Source organism: Embiotoca jacksoni, unplaced genomic scaffold (assembly GCF_022577435.1).
Source record: "Embiotoca jacksoni isolate LCO1_2020_lvr unplaced genomic scaffold, fEmbJac1.0.p SCAF_5, whole genome shotgun sequence".
Classification (NCBI taxonomy): domain Eukaryota; kingdom Metazoa; phylum Chordata; class Actinopteri; family Embiotocidae; genus Embiotoca; species Embiotoca jacksoni.
The window spans coordinates 19,581,625-19,609,412 of NW_027185403.1; the positions used below are offsets into that span (position 1 = coordinate 19,581,625).

Here is a 27,788-nt window from a genome sequence, read left to right on the forward strand (position 1 = left end):
TTGTTGGTTAACCTGTGTTCTTCTGTTATATCCATTCATATTGATATTAATATCAATTCATATATGTTCAGCTTTTGATATATATTTTTGGTGGTGGAAGAAGACTAAGCAATATTTGTGTATATTTGTTTGCGGAGAAAAAAAACGTGTTTGAAGTGAGCCTGTTCTGCATGTTCAGTTCAATATAATCTATATTTTCACTATAAATGAGTATACTTGGTAAGCATGTAATGTATTTAGAGTACAGCCTGTGCTTTTTAGTTTTATTGTATATAATTGGTTGTTTGAGTCATGTAACTTAGCTGTGTCGTGTTGCTGTGGGGACATGATTGGGGGGCACAGCTGTTTTTGTTAGAGCGAATAGGAGAGTGGGGGAGCATCCAGTGAAACTTTGAGGAAAGCAAGTGAGAAGTAAAAGCTGATACATGTATTGCATTTTTTTCTCTTAGTGTAAGCTAAGCTGTAGTTTGATAAGACTGCAGACCAGTAAATGCTGTGTGTGGACTGTGAGTGGCAGTGCACATTGACTCAATAGTTAATGTCGTGGAGCTAGCCTTCCGAGCTAGCTGGCTGAGCTAGTGAAAAGGGACTTGTTAAACTGCTCAGAAAGCGCTCCAGGTAACCACTGTGAGTACTAAAATAAAACCCCAAAAAATGGAGTCAATTGTTCTGGACACCACATTCCATACAATCAAGCAGGATGACAAAACGTTTTTCTTTTCTTTTTTATCTTCCTTTTGTTGGTTGCTGGCTTTGTGAGTGTGTGTGGTCTCACTAACATAGGTTATTAAGTGTCAGTTAATGGTACCTTAAGGGTCCATTTGGTATTACTGAGTTGAAAAAACTATAGTGCAGGTGGTGGTGTTGATTCACTGAACATCTGGTGTGCCGTGTGCACATTTAAACATCGGATCCCGAAGCCTTTCCAACAATTTATTTTGGTTCAGCATTAGCAGAAGGAGGGCTGGATGGACTATTGGATGAATAGATGATTTTTTTTTTTTATTTTTTTTTTTATAATGAATGCATCCACAAACTCAGTGTTTCCATCCTGTTTAAGTTAACAAAACATAGGGGTAGAGCCTCTCTTTGTTCTTGTGTTTGGAGGGAAAGAGGCTCTGCAGGCCAAGGGGACGGGGTTCCATTGTTTCCTGGGAGTGCCCATGAAATTGACACACAGGATGTGGTATTAGTCTGACTCTTACACTTGTGACTTGTGATGAGTTTTGCTTTAGAAGAAAGCTGCCATTGGAGCCATGAGAAACAAAAACTGGGGAGGAAATAATTATTTACTCACATTCTAAACCAAATAGGGAAATTTTGTCCATGAACTCAGGGCGCTACCTATAGAAAGAGTATATGTGACATTTTTACATTCTTTATCAACAGCCAAGTAAATGTAAGACTATATCTGAAGTTCCATTATATCTGACAGTTTGCACTCCTTTTTTTCTTGTGCTCTACTTTGACAATTTCTTTTGAAGGTATTGCATCATCTGCCCAGCGCCAATTCCTCCAAACTTACCTCACTAACTCAGAGTTAATGAGTTATTCCACCATCAACTTGGAAGCACAACATCTGCCAGTTGTTTAGTGTGCACATGAAAAAAACTTTCTTTATGCCAATCATGTAAGATTCAAAGGTATCCACTTCCAGGCAACAGCACAACACCTTGGGGAGAGATACAGCAAAGACAGTCTTCAGGGAAGACTTTAATTGGTCAATATCTTATGAACCAAATAAGATATCAACAAGCTTTATAAACTTTTAATCAGCTTTGTTCAATGGTGATCTCCAGAAAATGTGATAGCAATGGGACCTACAGTTTAGGAGGAATTATCAAATATGTGTTTTTCAGAAAATTCGAAATGGCGGAAAATGTATCATGGCAGAGCTCTATGGTTTAAAAGGCTTTTCTGTAGAGCACATTAAGCTTGACCTGTGTGTCAAATTTCAAGTCAATCCAACTCATGGTGTGAGGGGCATGGCCTTACAAAAACTGTATTATTATGCCTTAAAATTAGTCCCATCTGGTGGATTTGGGTAATTTTGGGAAATAATAATTTAAATTTTCACAAAGTGTAGTATCATATAAATATCAGTGTATTTGTACACTGTTTTTGTAGGACACAATTTGTAATTTGTCAAATTAAGTTCATGCTTTTATTTTGTGGGCAGCATTCCTTACTTCCACATGTGATCTTTTCAGCTTCACAGTTTCCCTTCTCCAAGGCAACCAACCTGTATAGAAAGGAACCCAATATACAGAGTAGACAGACAGACAGACAGACAGATAGATAGATAACAGCTCCACCTCAACGGCAGGTATGTATAAACCTACATCTATGTGTAAAGTCTTTGTATTTGTAATGTATGTTTTATACACTAATATAAAGGAAAATGCACTGACTGGTCAGTTTATTAGTTTATATTTTTATTTAGCTCTGGTAAATCGTAAGGCCAAAGTTAGTGGTGGTATTGCCTAGAACTGCTTTGTACTTAAGGGTGTTACATTGTTGCCTTTATGGTTAAAGAACATTTTTCAAGGTTCAACCAATGCAAATTGGACTTAAACACAGCAGTGTGTCACATCACAGTAAGTAAACATAGTCTCACGTCTTAATCTACTTTAAATGACATTAAACCTTATCTTAAGAATAAACACACAGTTTTACAATAGTGCTTTTCAAAGGTGTTAAATAAGTGTGTGTGTGTGTGTGTGTGTGTGTGTGTGTGTGTGTGTGTGTGTGTGTGTGTGTGTGTGTGTGTGTCCAGTGTGTAAATATGCCATTGGGTGAGGGGAAGAGTGATATGGAGCGTCTGGGTGTCTTTAAGGAGATGAGCTACATCTCCATAGGAGACAAGTACACACCAGCCACCTGCCGTAAGCATCTATTTTTCTTGCATATCTACCAGATTACTTCCCAATAAAAGCCTACGAGGGTGTGATAAAGAAGGCCAGAGAATGCTCCTGCCACATGTGAACTTTTTGCAGCACTGTTTACGGGGACGGAGCAGGAGGATTCATCCATTGACATGACCAGAGTTTGCACATCCAATTCTGTGTCAAAATTGGGAAATCAGCAACACTGACCCCTGAAATGCTTCAAAAAACACTACGACAATAGAGAAAAAAGCTGGGCGAGGTGTTTTGAGGGAAATTTGCATTTAAAGAGGGGCAGAACATCACTGTCCAAGACCGAAAAAGGCGCATTAGGGGCCTCATGTGTAAACAGTGTGTAGGATACATATTAAAAGCATAAAAGCCTAAAATGGTGTATTTTAATTTATTTTTTTTATATTTAGAAATCTGTGCGTGTGCACATCTGCACACAATGTTCCCTTTAGAAATCACTGTCCATGTGGAAATGTGTGTACATAGTTCAGCCTCATATTGCACCCTCAACACACCCACATTCAACCATAAATGGTCAACGAAAGTACCTTATGACTGTTAATGCATATAAAATAAGTCATGCGGCTCAGTGGTTCCTTGGTGAAGTGTGGCAGCAACAGTGACAAAAACCTGGAAAAGGGATCTCCTTCTGACATAGAATATGACCTTGCGGATGAGGTGGAGGATATAAAGCACATATTTCTTTGGTTGCCACAGCAGGGGGGTCCCAAACAAAAGAAACTGCAGCAAGTGGCAATGTATTGCTGCTGCAGTGACAACAGGGCCACTGGAGTGTTTCTTTTGGCTGCACTCTGTGTGTCTGACAGCACAGTCATGTTTACTGCAATGTTTTTACACAAAAAAAACAACATAAAGCTATACACACAATATTATAAGATAATAAAAACTGACACTTTGCTTGGCAATTATTTAAGGCTATTGGATGTTATCTTTGATTTGTACAATAGATGATGATAATTAGAATAGGACTCAATATTGAAAGGTAAACCAGTCTTCCCTCAAACTGGTGTAGGGTGGGTGGGGGCAGTGGGGTTGGGGATGAGCGGCTAATTAAAAAATATTGAGCAGAATAAGATTTTAAATTAGATTTGCTTATATAATTTTCAATTGAAAGTTGCTTATGGAATAGTTATGGCTTAGCAGCATTAATTACATTGCTGGTTTGAATGTTATGTTGATGACAAAGTAGATATATGTAACTATATATATATAGATATAGATATATATATATATAGATGTGTTATATATATAACACATCTATATATTGATCTGGGTCCATGCGCCTCGCCTCCTGTGCGTCATGGATGTCTGTGCGCCTCAGCAATACAGCCCTTTATGTGCGTTAACATTTCTATGGAAACTGCAGTTTTCCCTGATGTGTGAGGGAGAACATTCATTGCAAACAACCTGAACAGTGGCATGATGATGGGCACACACGGATGTTGATCAAGCTACAAAATTTTAAACACTTACTTTGAAGAATTATAACTTCTTCCTGCTCTGTGCACATCATGGCACTGTGCACCTTTCACATGTAACAGGAGAAGGCTCTGAACTTTCTGATCCAGCCTTGTATGATACCTTGTATGTCGTTTATCTTTAATTGAAAATGGGATATAAGCTCTCGACAAAACAAAAAATGTACTTACATTTGAATAGTGGCCATTACTATGGAGTCCCATTTTAAGAAGAGGGAACATTTAAAGGTTAAGGGTTAAATTACTGGAAAGCAAAATTACAAACACAAAACTAAACACAATGATTTTATTCATAGAAAATGTATGTATGTGCATATAAGTTCAAGTTTATTTGTCATATAGATTTAAAGTACAGATGCAGTAGAAACTAACTTTGAGGTGGATGCTCTAATGCTCTGACCAATAACATAAAATAATGAGCCAAAATGTTATGACCACTCAGATGAAGTGAATAAAATTGACAATCTGGTAATAATGGCACATGTCAAGGTCTGGTTAAGTTAAGAGTTGGTTCTCGTAATCTATGTGTTGGATGTGGGAAAAATACTTTTACAAAAATGTTTTATTGGACTTATTAATGATCGGTGAAACACACGCATCCCTCTCTAGACATCAATGTCAAAAATATAAGCAGGTTGCATGTACATTTTGTCTACATTTTAAATCCAGGTCCATTCAACGAGTCTGCGTATCGTAGCCGCCAGATGCAGATGGGTGTCGCTAAACAACGATGTGCTCTGCAGAGCGGCTTTTTCGACAAGTCCTTCGAACGAGTTTTTGAACGAGAGGCACTGAGTGATCCGTTAAAACTTGCCAGACAGAACCGCATCCAGCAGGACAAGAGGAACCTGGGCAAGGCCTTCCTGCCCTGTAATGGGATCAAGAAGCCGTAAGACAATACAACCAAATAAAATGCTTAGGAATGTGAAAGTATTTAGGAACCAAAACTCTATTATCATTATTCTCATTTACACGTTTTTTTTTTTTAAAAGGAATAGTTTGTTCTGGCCAAAAAAAACAACATAATTTTGTGTCTAATGAGTGGAATAATAGATGTTTGAAATTTAAGCTTTGAGTATGGGATTCAGTACAAAAACTTACTTTGTCTATCCTCTAAGCTCTTAAACCAAAAGGATGTGTCTATAGATAAGCACAAATATAAACATCTGTCTTTTTGGTTGCTTCTGTCTGTCTTCAGCTCTGGATCAGGGAGTTACTTCGGGACTTTGTCAGGACCCATTGAAGCCATGAGCCCACTGTCAATTGCCCAGAAAACTCATCGCTCACATGAACGCAACATTGTCACTTCACCACCCAAGAAAGGCAGTGGTTACAGGTTTATGGCAAGCAAAAATGGTTCAAAATTGCTCAACAAGCATATTTGCTACTTTTTTTTCCCTCAAGACTTAATACAATTTTAGGGTGTTTTTTCCACTTGGTCACTTTCAGCCCCGAAAACTAACTCAGATGGAGAGTTTGGTGTGCTTTCCAGTCCCTGGTACAGTTCACTTATCCTGTGTATTGTGAACACAAAGTGACCCAGGCTCGCTTTGCTTCTCCGTAAATTGAGAGGTGTTCTTAATATTTTCTCCTGCATTGGGTTGACAAAATATTTGGAACACCTTTCAGTATGTGCAGTTCAGCTGCAACACAGAAAAATCAAAAAAATAACAGTTATGAATCAAATATGGCAACACCTCTTAAATAGCTTAGTTTAAAGAGGACCAGGTGAAAACACCCTGAGAATTAAAAAAAAAAAAATTGTTAGCAAAATAATTGCATGTGTTGAATTGCCAACCTATGATTTAGGACAGTTTCTAGTTACTCAGTGAACATAAATCAATAATAAACTTTCAGGGAAGGTAAATGTGTGTTAAAATGTAAAACAAAATCCATCATGGTGCCATGGTCCCAGTGAAAACAAGGATCAGTAACCATGTGCATTATATAATTAATCCAATTTACCTGCATGATTGTGATCACGAGAAGGATTTGTTGTAGTATTTGCTCATTTTGAAGGTACTGTAGCTTATTCATTCAATTGAAAAGTTTTATTAATGCAGCTTAAGTAACCGATGTGTTTTCTCATGCAGCTACCCGAATGTAACCCTGTCCAAAATGGAGCTGTATGCCTCAGACCCATATGACAGAGCCAATGAAGTACTGAAGGTAACATTTAAGCTGATTTTAGCTTAGGTCTTTTTTTTACATAAAGTTTTGAACTATTCAATTCAATTCAATTCAATTCAACTTTATTTATGTAGCGCCAAATCACAACATAGGTTAATTCATGGCACTTAACACATTAAAGTTCTTGCAGCAAGACATTACAATATTATACAGAGAAACCCAACAATTCAACAATTCCCACATAAGCTAGGAGGGAAAAGCTAAAACTATAATGAAGTAAAAATCTAGATTATATATTACTTTAGTTAGTGGGTGAAAAGATGTTTTAGTTGCCATTTATTCATCAGCTTCCACACCACTCATGTAAAATCAGGTTGATTAGTGATTGTGAAGAATGTAAATAATGTTAATAATCATCATCTGACTGCTGAGTGAGATATCAGAGCCTTTGAAATATTTTACTACAGAAACATCAAGCTAAAGTACTGCTGCAACACACCAGTTATAGTTAACTTAGAAGGTAATTTTGTAGAATAGATCATCTATTTTATCAAGGCATCATTTGACCACAAAAGTGTCAATTAATGCTTCCAACATTGATAAATGTACAGTGGTGTGAAAAAGTGTTTGCTCCCTTTCTTATTTTTTTGCATGTTTGTCACATTTATCATCTCATTTAAGTGTGACAAACATGCAAAAAAAAAATAAGAAATGAACCAAGAATAAGATCATCAAACAAATTTAAATATTAGTCAAAGATAACACAAGTAAACACAAAATGCAGTTTTTAAATGAATATTTTTATTATTCAGGGAGAAAAAACATCCAAACCCACATGGCCCTGTGTGAAAAAGTGTTTGCCCCCTAAACCTAAACTGGTTGGGCCACCCTTAGCAGCAACAACTGCAATCAAGCGTTTGCGATAACTTGCAATGAGTCTTTTACAGCTGTGGAGGAATGTTGGCCGACTCATCTTGACAGAGTTGTTGTAATTCAGCCACATTGGAGGGTTTTCCAGCACCAACCTCCTTTTTAAGGTCATGCCACAGCATCTCAAGAGGATTCAGGTCAGGACTTTGACTAGGCCACTCCAAAGTCTTCATTTTGTTTTTCTTCATCCATTCAGAGGTGGACTTGCTGGTGTGTTTTGGATCATTGTCCTGCTGCAGAACCCAAGTTGGCTTCAGCTTGAGGTCACGAACAGATGGCCGGACATTCTCCTTCAGGATTTTTTGGTAGACAGTAGAATTCATGGTTCCATTTATCACAGCAAGTCTTCCAGGTCCTGAAGCAGCAAAACAGCCCCAGACCATCACACTACCACCACCATATTTTACTGTTGGTATGATGTTCTTCTTCTGAAATGTGGTGTTGCTTTTATGCCAGATGTAACGGGAACACACCTTCCAAAAAGTTCAACTTTTGTCTCGTCAGTCCACAGAGTATTTTCCCAAAAGTCTCAGGGATCATCAAGATGTTTTCTAGCAAAAATGAGACGAGCCTTAATGTTCTTTTTGCTCAGCGGTGGTTTTGGTCTTGGAACTCTGCCATGCAGCCATTTTTGCCCAGTCTCTTTCTGATGGTGGAGTCATGAACACTGACCTTAACTCAGGCAAGTGAGGCCTGCAGTTCTTTGGATGGTGTCGTGGGGTCTTTTGTGACCTCTCGGATGAGTCGTCGCTGTTCTTTTGGGGTAATTTTGGTCGGCCGGCCACTCCTGGGAAGGTTCACCAGTGTTCCATGTTTTCTCCATTTGTGAATAATGGTTCTCACTGTGGTTCACTGGAGTCCCAAAGCTTTAGAAATGGCTTTATAACCTTTTCCAGACTGCTAGATCTCAATTACTTTCTTTCTCATTTGTTCCTGAATTTCTTTGGATCTCGGCATGATGTCTAGCTTTTGAGGATCTTTTGGTCTCCTTCACTTTGTCAGGCAGGTCCTATTGAAGTGATTTCTTGATTGAGAACAGGTGTGGCTAGAGAAATTGAATTCAGGTGTGATAAACCACAGTTAAGTTATGTTTTAACAGGAGGGGGCAAACACTTTTTCACACAGGGCCATGTGGGTTTGGATTTTTTTTTTCTCCCTTAATAATAAAAACCTTCATTTAAAAACTGCATTTTGTGTTTACTTGTGTTATCTTTGACTAATATTTAATTTTTTTTGATGATCTGAAACATTTAAGTGTGACAGAAATGCAAAAAAATAAGAAATCAGGAGGGGGCAAACACTTTTTCACACTTTTTCACACTTTTTCGTATGTGTGTGCGAATACACACATTGATATACTAAGTGCTAATTTCCAAAACAGTTGGCTTGCTGTGTAAAATGCAAATAAATACAGCCTGTAATGATATAGAAATCATGATTTGCAAATTATCACCCATAAAACATGTGGGTTTATATGCTTATGAATACGTATTTAATGCAAAATAGAACATAGATAATATCAAATGTTAATACTGAGAAATATTATTGTTTTTTGGAAAATATATGCTCATTTTGAATTTGATGCCAGCAACACATTTAACAAAAAAATGGGACAGGGGCATGTTTACCACTGTTTTGCATCACTTCTTCTTTAAACAACACTGTAAACTTTTGGGAACTGAGGAGACCAGTTACTGGAGTTTCTGAAGGGAAATGTGTCTCATTCTTGCCTGATATAGGATTTCAGCTGCTCAACAGTTAAGGTTCTCTTTTGTCTTATTTATTGATTCATGATGCGCGAGTGTTTTCAATGGGTGACCATTTTGGACTGTAGGCAGGCCGGTTTAGAACTTGGATTCTTCTTACTACAGAGTCATGCTGCTGTAATATGTGCAGAATACAGTTAAGCATTGTTTTCCTGAAATAAGCAAAGCCTTCCCTGAAAAAAAAACACCTGGACGGTAGCATGTCTTGCTCCGAAACGTATATTATTCAGGAATAATGGTTCTTTCCCATGTGTGCAAGCTTCCATGCCGTGTGCACTAATGCACTATCATACTATCACGGATGCTGGCTTTTTAGTTCTGTGCTGAAAACAAACTGGATGGTCCCTCTCCTCTTTAGCCCGGAGAATGCAGTGTCCATGAGCTCCAAAAAGAATTTCACATTTGGATTTGTTACACCATAGGACAATGTTTCTTCTTTGCATTGTAGAGTGTTAACCTTCATTTGTATATGCAGCGATGAAATGTGTGAACAGAAAATAGTTTTGGGAAGTGTTCTACTGAAGTGTGTCTGTTTTTAATACAGTGCTGCCTGACGGCCTGAAGATCATGTCCAATACTGATTTTCAGCCTTGTCCCTTGCGTATGAATATTCCTCCAGGATTCTTAGAATATTTTAATGATTTTATGTACCCTAGATGATCAAATCCCCAAATGTTTTGCAATTTTACATTGAAGAGCAATATTCTTAGATTGTTGCACAATTTGTCTGTCTTTCATAGAGTGGCGAACTGATCCCCATCTTCACTGCTGAGAGACTCTGCCTTTCTCTGTGATGCTCTTTTTATATCCAATCATATTACTGACCTGTTACCACTTAAAATCATTTATTGTGATACTTTCCGCAAGGTGTTTTTTTTAACACTACTCAACATTTCCAGTCTTTTGCTGCCCCTGTATCAACTTTTTAGAAATGTGTTGCTGGCATCAATGAGCAGATATTTTTCATAGAACAATATCATTTTGCAGATTCAATATTTGATTTGGTCTTTGTTCTATTTTCAATTCAGTATGGGTTTACATGATTTGCAAAGCAACTTTGGGGCCCTATTGCTATATCACCCGACCGATTTCTTTGCCCCCATCCTAATTACTTTGGCCATTAGAGGGAACCGTCATTTGAATATCAACATATGTGAGACAGCTGCAGTCTTGACAGCAAGTGGCCAAAAAAACTTAAACATTAGAGCTCAGTCAATATTGAAATATAACTACATAAACATGTGGGGTTTATTTTGTGTGTGCATGTTGTTCTGCTGACCCCAAGTGGCCAAAATAATTACTTTAATGCATCTTAAAGTCCAATACGAGAATAGTAGTTTGAATTGGTTACTTTCTTTGAAAAATGATTTTACAGATAATTGTTTTGTCAAATAAAGTGAAACTCAACTGGGAATTTGTTTACAACCAGATTACAGTAAAGAACTTGACTAGCACAATATCTTACCAGAATGGAGGATAGCTAAAACAAAACAAAAAAAGACCAATTAAATGTGAGACTGAATTTTGGGGGTTTTAGTGTTCATTAAGCTTGTAAAAACAGGCACTACAACAAATTACTTTTAAATTAAATTATTTTTACCAAAAAAAACGTAATTAACATGTAATTTAACATTAAATGTAGAATTTTTAATGTGTTTGTATTTGTTTGTGTTACAGAAGGAGGCAGCAATCAATCGTTCCAAGCTAAGAGATGGCCCCTTCAAGTTCAACCTTCACCCCAGAAATTATTTCCAAGGAAATCCATATTACAGTGACAAACCACTCAAACTAGCACAGAAGCCCCTCCCACCTGAACAGAAATTCTCTCAAGTTCCCTTCAAGCCATCGTCTCCCAGCAAACGGGTGACTCTCCCGATATGCTCAGCTTCATCAGCATTAAAAGAAATATATGATGTCTAGTATGATTCTTTTTGTTTGTTGTATTTATTTATTGGTTTCTGTTTTGTGTTTATGTGAATTTTTCTTGTTTTAGATTGGAGGAATGAAAGCTGGCACATTTGACACTTATCCCTCACATTCTACGGATCCGTATGTCATCCGTCGGCCCAAACAGGCCAATCAAGAGCAAGTTTTCCATCCCGCCGCTGGTCCTAAGAGCACACCTGTCAAGAGTATCATCACACTCAATGTTAACAGGTTTGAGCCCTCTCCCTGTTATGTATCTCCATTTTCATATGGACTTTTACACAAACCATGCACTGGAAGTCATCATGACTTCTTCTCCTTTTTTTTTTTTACAAGCAGTCTCCAATTCAAAGAAGGTGGTAAATATGTTGGAAGTTGAGAATTTGAAATAGTTGAGGACAAGGGCACAGCTAAAGCTTCCTTCTAAATGTTTTAATTGATCTTTTGGGGGCTTGTAGCAAACAGTTGTTTATTTACATATCCATCAGGCGTAGAGCAACATTTGAATTTATAATGAGTAATATTTGTGAGCATTTGATGTACTAAGGCCAATATTCACTCTTAGCTCAGTTTTGGTTCGTACCGACACCTAAAAAAAATGTCTGTTTGTAGATGCTCCATGATGTACAGCAGTACGTCTCTAAATGTTTCTGTGGGCTGTTTGGTGATGGATAGGTAGTGTCTGTTAATGACAGAAGTTAACCCTCAAATACTTAGGTTGTTTTTCTGACACTATTACATATCTAAGGTCACCAGCAACCTGGGACTTTTATAGGGCAGATGAAGCTATACATTCAAATGAGAGTGCTTTTCAAAGCTTAGTAGCTGATTAACAATAACAAAGTATTATGCTTAACTTGCTCTGATTCTGGAAAAAACTTAAGAACTTGTAGAGCATCCATCACCTTTTGTAAATCGTTGCAACTCGAGCAACATTTTCTGGAAGTCGTCACATTTGTGAGATAGTCTTGCTTCCCAAGTTAGAAATTTGACCCAAAAAAATACTTGTGGGTTTATACAAGCAGGGTTAAGGCAGCTGACGCATCAGTACAAACTTCTCTTGGGACGCTAATTGTACATAAAATATAAGCTGAGCAAGCCTTATAATTTTTATCCTACAATTCTGCTTTTATGTGATCTGATTAATTAGTGGCACAAAAATAAATGCTTCGTCATCAGCCTCAGGTACATCTTCATGTGCAAAATTGTTGTAATTTTTAAAGAAAATGCTGCTCGTAACTAAACCTGTAAGCAGCTGTGGCCCATCATGTTACTGTGACAATAAGCCAAACGGATGCATAGCCTACAGCTCAGTAAAAAAGTAGAAATTGCCTTGTTCATTGGAAACTCTTACAATTTCTAGCCATAGAAATAAACAGAATTACAACTGCCACGAGGACAAATAGTTTGCGGGAATACCAGAGAGCTGAAGAGTTTATGCAAAAAAAAGAAAAAAGAATGAATTACCCAGGAAAGCAATAGCTCTACTAAGTAAATACTTACTCAGTAGAGTTATTGTTATTTTTTTAATTGCATTTGTTATTTCGGGATCACTGGAACGTGCGCATTTGCAATTTCACCAGGGCCTAAACCTTGAGTGGAGATGCTATTGCTTTCCCTTGCTCCATCTGTACTCACTATGTTTAGTTCATGCGCAACAGTAAGCGTGTAAGAATTTTTTGATTGCACCTTATATGACCCTGGGTTGGCTAAAAGTGAACCAATATTTATTTTGTAAAGTTGCTGCCAGGAAAGACCAAAACAATGACCTAAAAGCATTTAAAATGTTCTGTAGAGCTGAGGGGAAACTGCACACTTGTTGATCCTTATTCTTTGGATTCATCACTCCAAGTGTGATCTTTCACATATTACATGCAGTCTGATCTCTTGTTTATATAGAAATATACAGCATGTCAGTTTAACAGTCTCTGAAAACGAGAAAGGGCACTATAACTTAGATTTGGGAAATTAAATTCACCTAATCTATGATTCCATTGTATTTTTCTTAATTTTGAAGTTTTGGTATTTAGATTGTAATATTATTATGCATTCCAGCTGAACCTTATCCATATAAATAAGGTATAGCTCTTTGAACTCTGTTTCAACATTTGAAAAAAAGGACAAAATCTGTGCAATAAAGTTACATTTCCTTTTTGTTTCATCATCAAATTCTCTTGTTTCTTGTTATTTCAGGAGTGTGCACTCTTCAAGTATCCATCAACCCCAGCTGTAAACCTTTGACTACATTACCTGCACCACACCAACAGTGACTGACTTTTTTTTATCTGCTATGGACTGCAGTTATAATGCTTTTAAAATATTTATATTCCAACATGACAACGATGCAGCTTTTAGCAATACCACGTGGCTTAATATGTGAACTGTTGCTTCTTATGTTAACCATGTTTAATTTTGTGCTCATTGGGTATATTTGTATTGTCGTTGGAGTGGCACTGAAAGTAATAGGCTTAAAGAAAGGGGGAAATGATTACTTTTTCCATTCTGTTGTTTTTTAATGAGGCTTTGTTAAAAGGAAAAATACAATGAATTATTAGGGCCACATTTAGACAAAAAAAATAGAGAAGGAAGATTTTGTTTTACTTGGCATTTCAACAATAAAGTGGAAATGTTGAAAAAAAAAAAAAAGTATAATTAAAATATTGACAATAAAGTCAACATTTTGAGAATAAAGTTGATATTATATTTCGAGAAGAAAATGTTGAAAAGTAAAAGAAACGTGGCCACGCTCGCCTCAGCTCCACACCTTCAGGATAAAACAACTTGACCAATTGTCCCATTGTGTCTTGTGATACAACATATCCTCTTTGTATTGTGCATAGCTGTAGCCATTGATACCCTTGCATCTGTCCATTTCCAGCTATTTTGGTCTGCACAAATGTGCCAATTTCCTCCAAGTTTGTGTGGTTTCTCCTTCTAAACAGACAACATTTTCGGCACAATCTCTTCAAAGTCTTAATAATTATTACCAAACTGTGTTGATGTGGTAAAGGAGACATAATTCCCTTGTTACTTAAACAGATTCTGAAGTACAATTGCATGAGTTCGTCAACATCAGCTTGTGGAATCATATACATGAAGCAAGAAGTTTGATTTATTCTCAAAAGTTTTTTCTCAACATTTCCACTTTATTCTTGAACGCAAAATAAAAAATTTTTAAAAAGCACAAGTGTCATTTTTCAAACCCTGCACTGAGTTGCAATTTTCATGGATCAACTTGAACCCAGCGGTGCCGAGATGGGCAGAACAGCACAAGAGGGGGTGTCGGGAAGGATTTGCTGTTTGATTTTGGTTTCAATTTTAAATTCAAAAAAACGTTTCATCTTCTCATCTGGTTTAGGCCACGGAGTGTGACACTACAAGGCTAGAGCAATTTAAGCATGGCAGTTTAGGTCATTTAAATAATGATTTGAAAGTAATTTAGACATGTTCAGAGCTCCCGATGCAGTTTATTTATTAGCACCACAACATCAGTGATGTTTGGAGCACATTGCGCTTCATCAGTGTTATACACAAATTAATTGCATTGGGAGCTTTAAGTGTGTGCAATTTACTAATATTCACTCCTTAACATTGTTTATACAAGGGGGACATATTAGTTTCCTCTTCCCAATCCAATTTAACATCATCAGCCCATGGAGGGTGACTCGTTGTACCAAAAATTAGGTGATTTCAAGATTGATCCTCCAAGACAAATACAGTATGTCAGTTTTCTCCTGTGTAAAGTTTGCATGGCGGTGCTGGTCTGCTCCATCATAAACCATTAGAAATGGACAATAGGCTGTGCCTCAGCATTTTTTAAAGGGAACAAGAGGAGCTGATTTGTTTGTCTATGATTGAAATTGGCTTGCACATCTTCCAAACATCTATCACTCCTACTTTATTACTGCATCGAGAGTTGCGTCGGCACTTGTGTTTACCAGTATATTATGCTTTTGCTAAAAATTGAATCAAGTGGAGTAAACAATGATCAAAGCGGGTATGTAAATAATTACAGTATGGATTTTTAATACATTTTAAATAGGAGGCTTCTCAGTTCTTAATATTTCCCCTCCTCCTTTTAAAGGTCAAATGGTAGATAGAGATAATAGTTAACAAACAATTTTAAATGGTAGAAGAAGAATTTATCAGTACAGGCATTTTAATAATAATAATGCGCACTTGCACCTGTGCTTGCACTTTGCTGTGTCCAAGCGAACATAAATAGGGCCTATCCGGTGCTGTATGGGAATGTCCAATCGCTGATAGCGAAGAGTATAAATGTAGTTTGCTCCTGAGAGATAGGTAAACTCAAACGGGTGCAATCTTACTCTTGCTAAATATTACAACAACCAAAATAATGTGAGGTAATAATATTAAAACACTGCATCTGCACAGACCACACCATTGGGAAATTGAATATTTGGCTTATTAAAAAATAACAACACGAAAAGGCTCGTAAAACCCAGGGAATTGAGAGGCAATGTTGTATCATTGCAAGGAGAAAGGCTTGGATACAGTATTTGGCTTAGGAGAACAGGTGTGGTCTTTATTTCCCAATTTATGGAACTTCATAAGTTTCACAGGTTTTGCAGCTGATTTTCAACAAAGTATCACAAGTGCCATTAGTTAGCGATGTCATCTGAATTTTGTATTACATCATAATGAAAGTATACATAAAGTGTTCCCAAATATGTGGTAGACAAAAACAAGCTGTTGTGTTTGGGAAGTAAACTCCAGTCACTCTGTCAAGTCACACTTTTTCAAGATCAAAAAAGGGCAGGACTTCATTTGTCAACACATAGCGCCACTCCTGACATGTAGCACTATTGTATGATTAGTTACAATTATTACTTTTATTGTAAAATGTTAAGTATGAGTTTGTATATAATGTGGCAGTAGAATATACTGTAGGTCGGGATAGTAACGTTTTTTTCCCCAGAATGCCTAGCAGTTGTTCAAATGTTCATAGTAGGCACCATAAGTGACATGAGTTGGGCATTAATGTAATTACCTGTGATTTGTGTGTATTTGAATGTAAAAAATTAGTGGCATTTTCTTCCTGACTCATCACAATACATTTAGAGCTAATTCCTATTCCTAAAATAATGGGCAAGTTATTTTTTCAGGTTTTTCAGGAAACATAAAAAATGTAACCAAATGCTGACTGCATGATATTTATTTATAATTTCAGTCAAAAAGGTTTTGACAATAGATGACTATTGACATACTAATAACAATGTCTGTCAATTATGTAACATAAGAGGAATAAATGACTGAGGCAAACTTTTGAACATGCCTTTGTGACTCAAGCAATTTTAAACCTTCAACTCTGCCAACAATAAAGCATAGCTAACAAACTAACTCAACATAATGCTGAGGAGGCATGTGCATCTCCTCACTTCTCCCCCCAGCTCTTTGCTGGGTTCTTGACTGATGCCTATTGATGTGGCAAATTATCAAAGAAGTGATGACACTCGACAGGCATGATGTGTTTCATTGACTGGAGGTCCTGGAACTTTCTCTCCTTGATTGGCAGAGCACATGGAAACATTCTTATCCATGCTATCAGCTCATTTGGCACATGTACCGTCTGTGGCAGTGCTTCCCACGCAGAGTCCTCCGAGAAGGATAGCTTGAAATGGACCTAGTCCATTGTCCAAACGGACTTCTCACTATTCGCAGAAGCCTTGTCACAGGATTTCTCTTGCCTCGCTTCATCTTTCTGGGTGACATGTGCATCATTTTCGGCCTTACTGATATTTCCATGCTTGAATGAAACACAAACATCACACTGATCTTTTTGCTGAATGAATACGGAATAGTTCTCTTCATGGAACACATCTGTGAAATATCATATTCCAACGGCCCTCACTCCAGTAGTTGCAGCTGCCTGTTGATATTCCCGATGTAGTTGGGAGATGGTTGTGCCTGGGTGAAGGAACTTCTTGTCTTTGTAGGTCTTCTGAAATATCCACTGCCGCTGTTCTTCTGCAATGACTTGGCAGTCTCGAGTTGAGACTCACTGACATAACTTGGAGTTGCAGGGAGGACCCATAGCCTTTGCACTTATTCCTTTGCCACCTTGGCTCTTGTATGACATTATTTGAGACGTTTCTCCTTGGATTCATTTTTGCTTCCATGTTCCCGGACTAAGGCATTTATTTATTTTCCTTTTGACCATATTGTTTAAATCAACATCCTCATCCTCATTCTGCTGTTCTGGAGTTGGTGCCACCATGGTTAGGCTGCCTTCATTTTCAGGAGCAGAGGACACATCACAGGATGGGGTATAGTCTGGATCGCTGATGACATCATTGTCATCAGATATGTCCTCTTCATAGTATGGATGTGTCTGCTTGGCATCTTCAACAACATCAACGATAGTGTTTAAGCTATTATCTGCTCCACCTGAAACAGAGTCTTGGCCTGGTACATGCTGCTTCAGCTCTTCAACAATGGTCTCATTGTCATTTTCAGTGGATGAGGCCTGAAAGCCAAAAGACAATGTGACTTGTCAAGAATTGTCAAGTGCATCTCCTACCAAAATTGAAAAACATTTCAACCCTTTGAGGTGTACGGTCAAATGTGTGATCATTCTGAAAAATATTAATTGCCTTGTGGTCACTTGTATTAAGCTATATCAGAGGTTCCCAAAGTGGTGTGCATGCACCCTTAGGGGTGCACAAGCTGCCTCTAGACACTGCACAACAGGCATACTATAACACTGGTCAAATGATGTTATGATTACTAATATTATGTTCAAGTGAGATTTCCATTGACTAAAATGCTGACTAAAAAGACTATGCAATATTTATAGCCTAGCCTATTTTATAGTAAACCTCATCACTTACCAATAGGGGACGAGCCCTGAATCATGGAAATAACTCCAGTGGCTAGGTAGATTTTCGTTCTTCTTGATGCAGCCAACCTCTTGAAAAGCTTGTAAAATTGCCTAAGTCACATTGTCTTTTGACTTAGGCAAAATAAAATGTCCTAATTCACACTCTTGACATAGGCCATTATACTACAGGGGTAGAATTGCATAATCTGTTCAACTGAGGATGTAGGCAATTTTACCAGAGCTTCATGAGGAGATGATTTATTTGATTTGATTTTGATTTTTTTTATTTTTTATTTTATTTTATACACTTTATTAATCCCCGAGGGGAAATTTCTTAGGCAACAAAATCATTTTTGTCAAAAAATGACTTAGGCCATTCATTATTTTAGGAAGGTAGCGACCAGCAGCCAGTTCTTCTATAGTAGATTACTATTGTACACTAATAATATTTCTAATACTATACTATAATGCATTATTAATTAGTACTATAATGCAGTAGTTAAATACTTTTCATATTTAGTATGATTCGCCATTTAGCATTAATCAGCCTCATTTCCAGAAATTGCTGGGATATTTTAAACTTATCTTCTGTTTTAGTGTTATGTTGTTCTTTTAGCTTCCCTTTCCCTCTCCCTCTCAATTCAAAATCAGTGGTGCTGCAACATCATATCGAAAGATAAATTTCAACAGGATCACAAAAAACTAAAAATACTCAAATCTTTGGGGAAAAAAGAAGCCAGAGAATTGTGTTGAGAGGCCCAAATGTGATACACTTAATCCAAACTGACACATTTGTCAGTCAATGGATCATGGATTTAAAACAACAACAACAACAACAACAACACATTCTATTCATTTGCGTTGATGGTGTTAGGCTATATAAAACAATAACACTAATTTTCCAAGAATTTTCTCACCTTGTTTGGTTGTTTTTAAAGCTGAATACAGTAATGATCACCTGACACCTATTTGGACTTTAAGCCATCTTTTACTCTCAGAATTATTATAATTCATAAATCAGGCTACGTTTACACCATGTCACCATATAAGGTCCTGCAAAGACTTCCTCAAAAGACATCATTGACATAATTTGAACTGCATGATATGAGCAACAAATAATGCTGTATGTATGGAAATCATTACGAATAGTCCAACATAGGCAAACACAGTGGTGTATATTTTGCAACAAACTACCCATTCCATGTTTTTCTTTAAATGCAATAATAAAACACTGTAACTTTAATGAAGTAGTCCAACCTAATCATATGAAAGATGTAATGCTACTACTGCACACATTTTGATGGCACATGATACAAATTTGTTATTCACTATTCTAATGGATATTGATTTACAATTTGATTTAAAATAAGCATTAAAACAGGGTTATGTTTTTGAAAACTGTTTATATTGTCATTTAAGGTTTGATGTGTATCATATTACAGTTGTTGAGATGATTTGTGTTAACGGCAATATATGAAGCGCATGGTCATGTGTCTGTCTCCCTGTTTCTCCCTTACAACGACTTGCCCGTTATGCGATGATGTCATTGACGAGGAAGCGGTGACACTGAGAAGGGCTTTCCGACAGGAAAACGTCTTTCGGGACATGTTCTCTGCGAATCGCCACCTCAACGTGGTGGAGGGGTTTGAGTGGGTCCGTGATCCTGGGAGCTATGTTGTCCGGGGCATCAGCCCCTGGTAGAGTCTCCCAAGGAAAACTGGTCTCAGGTGAGAGCTCAGACTAAGAGCAGTTCAAAAAGACCCAATGAATAGCAGCCCAGTCTGATTTCACCTTGCCCGGGTCAGGGAAACCAGGGGAATCCTCCCGGAGCCAGACCCGGGAGGGGAGCTCGCCGGCGAGCGTCTGGTGCCGGGCCTTCGCCCATGTGGACTGGTCAGATCCAGCTCGAAGAAACAACATGGAGCAGGCACCCTGTGGACCCACCACCCGCAGGGACAAGCATCGGGGTCGGGTGCAATGCAGATCGGGCGGCGGGCCGGGCCAGAGGCCAGGGGCCCAGTCTGAGCCCATCGTCGGCGTCATAGACTAGCTCTAGGGATGTGGAACTTCACTTCGCTAGCGGGGAAAGACCCGGAGCTAGTGCAGGAGGTGGAGCGGTACCAGCCAGATATAGTTGGGCTCACCTCCACGCACAGCATTGGCTCTGGAACCAAGCTCCTGGAGAGGGAGTGTGCCAAGTGTGAAGCGGCGGGGATGAGGGTTAGCACCTCCAAATCTGAGGCCATGGTTCTCTGCCGGAAACCGGTGGATTGCTCCCTCCAGGTGGGGACGGAGTGCCTGCCTCAAGCGAAGGAGTTTAAGTATGTCGGGGTCTTGTTCACGATTGAGGGGAGGATGGAGCGGGAGATCGACAGGCGGATCGGTGCGGCTGCAGCGGTACAACAGGCGCTGCACTGGACCGTGATGGTGAAGAGGGAGCTGAGCCGGAAGGCGAAACTTTCAGTTTACCTACGTTCTATGTTCTGACCCTCACCTATGGTCACAAACTAAGGGTCACGGCTACAAGCAGCTGAAATGAGTTTCCTCCGTAGGGTCGCCGGGCTCAGCCTTAGGGATAGGGTAAGGAGCTCGGATATCAGGAGGGAACTTAGAGTTGAGGCGCTACTCCTTCGCATCGAAAGGAGTCAGTTGAGGTGGTTCAGGCATCTGATCAAGATTCCTCCTGGGTGCCTCCCTCTGGAGGTTTTCCAGGCACGCCAACTGGCAGGAGACCCCGGGGAAGACCCAGAACACGCTGGAGGGATTATATCTTCCAGCTGCCCTGGGAACACCTCGGGATCCCCCAGCATGAGCTGGAAAATGTTGCGAAGAATGTGCTCCATCAGGGATCAATTTTACAACATTGCAGGTAACATGATTTAGTCTATTACAAAAAAAATAACAAAAGTCGTAGTAGTCATTATTTGTCTTACAGCTTTCCCTTATGTTATTAATTGGATTGGACTCACATCAGGATAAAACGCCCCACATCAGTGCACGAGGTGGGATTTGTTAACAGAAAATCTTTTCACAGTATAAATGTTCAGGTAAGAAAATCATCACTCATTATTTTCAACTACATTACTTAATTTTGTGCATTAAATTGCAACACTAATTGTTTAAGCTGACTTTGTCTGCAGCAACATTAACGATAAACGTGGCCTGCCTCGGTTCACTACTCCCGAGTCTTCAGGATCTGTACATTTTACCAGAGATTAATACAAGGTAAACTACAAATGTTAGGCTAATTGCGCACCTTGAACATCAGGATAGTGTCAAAGTTTTACTCTGCCATTTAATTTTAATAATTGCAGTTTTTGTTCTCAGGTGAATTCTGTGGTGTGTTGCTGGGAGACAAGGCTTATGCCAATCAGCCGTTTATTTTAACTCCTTTTGCAGACACCCACACATCAGCACAGTGCACCTACAATCTTGCCCATGCCTGTCTGAGGAAAGGGAGGGTCCCCAGAGTGGTGCTGGAGATGGACTTGGACAGTGATCTCCTTTTCAGACAACAGACTGGTCAGAGACCAATATGTCGTCAATTACTTTAGTTAGTTTTTTTCCCTGCTAAAGGATTGTGTATATTTTATTTGGCAGAACTTCATGTACCTGGAGTTATCTGAGATGGACCAGTGCATCGGGGTAATTATTGCTTGTTATTGTTATTTATTCACAAATGAGAGGCAAACACCCTCAGTGTCAATGCAGCCCATACCTTCCTTCAGAAGTACCTCCATGTGCATTGATGTTTTAAAACTTGCATTTATGCTACAGCAGTCTCCAGTTCAAGTTTATTCTGGGTCTTTTGGACTCCCTTTGATCACACAAGCATGTTAAAGGCAAAGGCTATAATACCATTTGGAAGCAGCTCAATATTCATATGACAGCATTTGCAAATATTATTAACAAGTTTGAGGTCTATGTAGTCAAACTGCCTGGAAGCGACTGCAAGAGGAAAATCAACCCCAGATTGAATAGAAGGATGGTTTCAATGGTAGAAAAAGAACCAAGGAAAACTGTTTTATTATTTAAAATATTCTGTTGAATCGAAAATCAAAAGCAAAGTCTGGTTTATTATTAAACATGGCATAAACAATGAAAGACTATTTTTTTTTTTTTGTCAGTCCAACTGCAGGTGATTAATTTTTTTATGTTTCAGTGCCATCAAATTCATCATGTGTCTACAACTTTGTTGTTTCTAACATAGCTAATTTTGATTTTATATTTAAATATTTGAGTCAAAAGCTCTGGTTGGAGTCAGTTCATTTCTCTTTATGTATTTGGAATTTCCCAATACAGGCTTTAATGTCTAGTTTACCAGAGTATTTCCTCTTTAGTCAACTATAATCATGAGTTTTGCCAACTATTTTTGGATGAGCATGATGCATATAAGAGACTAACACTGATACCAAACACATCAACATGATTAGCATAAGTAAAGCATGATGAACTTGTGAAAACCAAACAATATGGGCCTGATTCACTAAGATCTCAAATAAAGGGTAGTGAATTGCGTGTTCCTTCCAAAAGTTTGCAAATTTGTGTTCACCCGTTTTGCAGTTGATTTACTAAGAGTAATTGCGTCATTGAAATCAGGTGCAAATCGCTGTATTTAAATGGGGGGTTTGCGTGTGTTAAAGTGATTCCAGCAATGGAAAACAGAACAACCGCAAAAGGAAAAGGAAATCTGATCCAATTGAAATTAAGAAATATAAATACAACAAGAACAAAATGCTATGTAGGAGATTATCAGCAAGAAAATCAATACTCTGGGGAAAACAAAAAGGCGAGGAAAAAAAAAGGCTTAATAATAAAACAGGAGGTTGATGGTGGATGAGACAAACACCGATCAGCAGGTCCAGATCTTTCTGTGATGAGCAGGTGACTTTTCATTCAGTTCCTCGCGAGTGCTCCTGAACCTGGTGAAGCTACCTGTGAATTCTGCGGGACACATTCAGCACCTGTGACAGCACACCTGAATACTGTGACTGGGTGGGATATCCAAGCACAGATACACTGAAATGACCCAGAGGCAGGAAAATGCTGAGTCGTAAAAAGTTTTGACATTGCTAGTATTTCGTGGGTCCTCCTTGTTATTGGCTGTCAATCATCATTCAGTTCATTCAATAACTCACAAATGCCATCGCTGGACAAAGGATATGTCTGAAAAATATTTGTCTCTGTCATCTCACAAATGTTTCCACAGGTGTAAAACATCGTTCTCTATGTATTCTTTAGTTTCTCTGCGTCTCCTTCTCACCACAATAAGAGCAGCCGTCTCTCCAGATTTGTGCACCTGATTAATACAAACCTTTCACTCGGACTAAAATACACACGCAATCACTTATTCTTCTCTTCTCTTCGGAGATAAATGCAATGCAGCATTTTGATGCATTGCGTTTTTCTTGTTTCCAGGGTATTCCTTGTACCAAACCATTCTAATAGCGCACTGGAATATAATATCATATCATATAGTCCTTTGGCACAAATTATCCCAAATAAAAATATTACTGAGGAAAAGTGAATCTAAACGAGAGACCATGCTCCGTTTATGGACGTTTAACAGCGTGCAATTGTGATGCTGCAATTGCACTGCAACAGAAACTTCGGCCAGCTACTTTTGAGAATACAGTACATAGAAATTAAATGTTCAGTTGGAAAAGGTAGACTAGTGGTCCATCTGCTTAAAGGAAGATCTTTGGGAGAGATTCCTTTCCCACAATGCACAGCGGCGTCTTCGCTTTATAAATCTATGTGCGACATCCGGTCTGTCTCTTACTCGGCCTGGGCGATGGCTTGTAAAAGTCTGCTGGACGTTTTGTTAACTGTGGTAAGTATTTCAGCTCATTTTAGAAACGTTGGTGTAACAGCAGTAGTAATTTGTCTTAAATTATAGTATATTCAAGTTAAAAAAAAAGAAAACACGAGGATGAAACGGTAATGTAGCTAATGCATTTGCCCATCGAGTTAATTTATTTTTGTGCAAAAATGGTGGCAAACGTAAATTAGATTATCTGTGTTCTTACCGGTCAGTGTTACAACAATACTGGCGTTTAATGGATTCCTTTATTTACTGGGCGATCGTCGTCCAAAATTCTCGCGTGGTTAACAGGAAGCACGTGAGTTCAGCACGTTGACTGCTGTTCGCTCGCGAAACATCTTTGAAAACCCACCGTGGAAAAATATATGTACCGAAACCCTCCAAAATGTATTTGTGTACATAAAATAATGAGAAATCCTGTTTCCCAACACCAGACTTTTGTGTTTTTTAATAATGTGGTATTTTTGGATTGTGTAATTGTTGCATACCATTTGACCATATTAGGTATTGTGCTAAGAATGCACATTAACAAACGTTTAAGAACACTTTAATTGGGTGAAATCCTACGGCTGGGTTTATGGTTACAAAATTGGTCTCTTAAACAAAAGGAAAACTACATGCTCTACAAATAGAGGATTTAGTATAATTCAAGTTGGTTATTATGTACTGCATTTAAAAATAATAATTTGATTAATGTCAATGAAACGATAGTTGTAAAAAAAAAAAAAAAAAAAAGAAGCAGCTTTTTTTACAACTTAAAAAACAACAAAGTTGGTGCGAAAAAAGACCAAACCCTGAATATATTCAGTTTACTGTCATCTGGAACAAATATCTGTATCACATCTGAGAAATGATCTGCAATTTGCTGAAACTACTAAAGTGATGAATTAAATATCTTGGAGGCTGGCAATTCATATTTTATCACTGTTAATTGGTTGGACCAGTATGCTGCTTATATCTTGTCCCATTTTTTGCACTAATCTGACACTCACAATCTTCCTTTCAGACATGTTGGCTCCCCAGTTGAATAAACATGGTTGAGCCTCTGCCATGGGTTAAAGCTACCAACCGCCTGCCTTGCCTTTGGAACTAAAAGGTAAATGTGTAGATGAATAAAGCATTTCAGACCCTACATGCTCCCCCAGCTCTCAGTCAGCTGACCAGTTGCTACGTGTCTGGCTCAGTGTTACAGCGCTGGTAGAGGAAGTCTCTGTGCTGAGCTTCAGCTGTGCAGATTCTGTTTTAGGTTCTGCTGCTGCTGAGCTGCTGTAGAGTGCGGCCCAACGAGAGTGGCCTGTCCTGATCCAACAGCAGGGCAGGCCTAGTGAAGGGCCGCATATTGCATGCTTACACAACATGGGGTGCTACTAGGTGGTTGCATGTTGTAAAACCAAACGGACCATTCAGCTTAGAATGCTTTTTTTTTTTATTCTAGCAACATTGCTATAAACTCCTTTGCTCGGTCTTAAAGCCATACTTATATATATAAAAAAAATATATAATATATATATATATATATATATATAAAAAAAATAATAATTGGGCCGATATAGAATCTGTTAAATAACCTCTCCCACCCTTGGTGAATACGTGATAGGAAGAAGTATGCTTTTTGTGGTGAATTCACTACAAGGTTTGCACAACCAATGAAGTGACCAGAAATCAGATCAATAATGAAGGAACACTTTGGGCTCCTACTGATTCCCTTTCAGTAACACTGCTTTATTTTTCTGAATAGGTTAATCTCTTAAAAAGTTAGTGGTAAAAAAAAAAATCCTATAATGATATTCAATGAATGTAGATGCCTTCAAACACAATTAGCTGGCTCTCAAAAGGCCAATGGTTAAGTCCGAGTTCAGGGTGTAAACAAAAAAAAACCCAGTGAAACGGCATGTTTATGTTTAAGAGGGTTAAACTGGGGTCTTGGTGGCATTTTTGTTCAAAATCTAAATGGCCACTGACTATTTTCTGTCATTCATTAGGAATGGGTCTTTTTTTTTTTTAAGTCATAAATGCATGAGAATTCAAATAGTTGATAAGGATAGTCTTTATGACAGTTATGCCTTACTACCACCAGAAGGTGGTGATAAAGCGCCAAAAACACTGACCTTTAGTACCTGTGGTTTTGAATGCATGTTAACGGTTTTCCATGATTGTGTTACAGGCAGAGCCTCTGAGATGCTCGACGTGGAGCTAAAGTTCAAGCTGCAGATGGGCTAAAGGCAAGTCTGGCAAACTAGTTATGTTTTTTATTTGTTTGTCTCATGTGGACATGGTTGGATTTTTTTTTTCTCTTAATACTTTAAGGCTCTGACTGTTAAATAACCTTAGAAGGCTTTTTTTTTTTCTCCATAAAACTGCATTCCATGTTTGCATGAGTTGTTTCCCTGTATGCTGTGATGATTAAATATAACACATCATGCTGACAAAAAAAAAACCATGGTGAACCTAATACTCTGAGCATAGCAGATGACTGTCAGCAAAAAAAAAAAAAAAAAATCGATGTTGTGATTGTTTCACTGACCGCTCCTCATTTCTCTACAGCAGCATGTGGAGCAGCTGGCCTGCAGGCGGCCTGCAGCCATGTCCAAGGAGCTGGTAATGACTGCAGGTGTGTGTGTGTGTGTGTGTGTGAAACATGCTGTCACTGGGTATACAGAAGTATTTGTATGTATGTACATATATGTGTGTGTGTGTATATATATTTACACGTGTAAAAATTGTGAACCCAATCTTGTACTGCCGGGGCAGAGACGTCATCTCTGCTGTGGAATTAGAGAATTGGAAGAGAAACGCAGGACTTTTGGCACAGATTCACGTGACAACAGTTCACCAGAACCTGACTGAAGACCTGTAACATGCTGTCTGTAACAGCCATTGAATTAAATATGAGGGTCTTGATATTTTTAATACAACTTTGTCTTCCATTTGTGTTGACAGTTGTCCTGCCATGTGACTTTGGATCAACAGTGGATCTGCTGGGATGTGACCAGTTATCAGTGCATCGCTCTGTTTGGCGGCTCAACCTGACTGAGGTCGACGCAATGGCTGCAACTACAGATTATATTCATTGCCATTAAAATGCTACTTTTTTTTGGGGGGGGGGGGGGATTATCTGTTTGGGCAATAAAACAAAAATGGCTACCAACAACCCTGAACACCTCTTGAGCTTGTTTCCAATTGTATTAAAAATGTATTTTGAGATGGTAAATTTGCAAATATTTGTCAAGTTAAATAATGTTTGCTTGAGAAGTGATATAAACAGATGAGGGTTTTTTTGCTGTCTAATTTGAGTTATTTGAGGCTGTAAATGGAAACAATCTGAGAAAATTAGTGCTGGATGCAGCCCCTTGCATATGACTTTAAAATGAAATTAGCATATTTTCTCAAATGTAAAATCTGAATTCTGAGGATGCAGCTTTGTGTGTACATAAAATGTTACCTTTTAAGTGCTTAGTCATTAATCAAAGGCCCGAGGAACAATGTTGTCAAAGCTCATGAAACGACAAACAAACACTCAATACCTTCAGCTGACAATGTAAGTTTTTTTTTTTTGTTTTGTTTTTGTTTTTGTGCGTGTTAATTTTGCTGTTGGAAAGGTTCAGTTTCTTCAAACAGCTGATCACTGCACAAACAAAACTCAACGATTATTTTTAGTAGCGGATTAAACTATTTGTAGCACTAGCAGCACAGTGTATGAGGGATTTTGGTTCAACTAAATGTGTTATGGTAATGTTGAAACATGCCAACCACTCCTCGCAGTTCTCTGATGTTTTTAACCAATTTTGGACAACATTAAAAGGAAAAACCAACACAAACTCTTTGTGATGTGTTGGGCTTCCACCTGCTGCCAGAATATCCCTAACCTGACAAAATTTCAGGAACTCTGAGCCAGCAGTCATTTCAGGATGAGGCCCATCTGGCTTGACAGTCAGACTGTCTACAGACTGATGCAGGAAGTGGACGAGTGGTCCT

General features: G+C 38.3%; 1 protein-coding gene, 1 long non-coding RNA gene and 1 other non-coding gene across 4 annotated transcripts; all 3 read left to right on the plus strand.

Moving 5' to 3' along the window:
• Positions 1–2,159: 2,159 nt before the first annotated feature.
• cfap96 (cilia and flagella associated protein 96) lies at positions 2,160–14,545 on the plus strand. The gene is made up of 8 exons (XM_069171839.1): positions 2,160–2,326; positions 2,777–2,885; positions 5,066–5,285; positions 5,595–5,732; positions 6,490–6,565; positions 10,900–11,085; positions 11,216–11,379; positions 13,342–14,545. The coding sequence occupies exons 2-8, from the start codon at positions 2,786–2,788 to the stop codon at positions 13,379–13,381; spliced, it is 924 nt and encodes a 307-aa protein (XP_069027940.1). The 5' UTR covers positions 2,160–2,326; positions 2,777–2,785; the 3' UTR covers positions 13,382–14,545.
• A 9,196-nt stretch (positions 14,546–23,741) lies between these two features.
• Positions 23,742–27,754, plus strand: LOC138211736 (uncharacterized). Of its 2 annotated transcripts, none has more exons than XR_011179350.1 (5): positions 23,742–23,822; positions 24,820–24,909; positions 25,978–26,035; positions 26,358–26,424; positions 26,754–27,754. It is a non-coding gene; the product is annotated as an uncharacterized lncRNA (long non-coding RNA). The 2 variants fall into 2 exon arrangements; XR_011179349.1 differs by having other exon boundaries at positions 26,361–26,424; positions 26,754–27,753.
• LOC138211799 (small nucleolar RNA SNORA74) lies at positions 24,954–25,154 on the plus strand. Its single transcript, XR_011179356.1, has one exon. It is a non-coding gene; the product is annotated as a small nucleolar RNA SNORA74 (small nucleolar RNA).
• Positions 27,755–27,788: the final 34 nt, after the last annotated feature.

Bases quoted from the DNA above. Each gene is read 5' to 3' on its own strand.
- cfap96 (XM_069171839.1), top strand. From the start codon at position 2,786: ATGCCATTGGGTGAGGGGAAGAGTGATATGGAGCGTCTGGGTGTCTTT. The intron at 11,086-11,215 runs GTGACTCTCCCG...TTCTTGTTTTAG, and splicing joins CATCGTCTCCCAGCAAACGG to ATTGGAGGAATGAAAGCTGG. The intron at 11,380-13,341 runs GTTTGAGCCCTC...TTGTTATTTCAG, and splicing joins ATCACACTCAATGTTAACAG to GAGTGTGCACTCTTCAAGTA.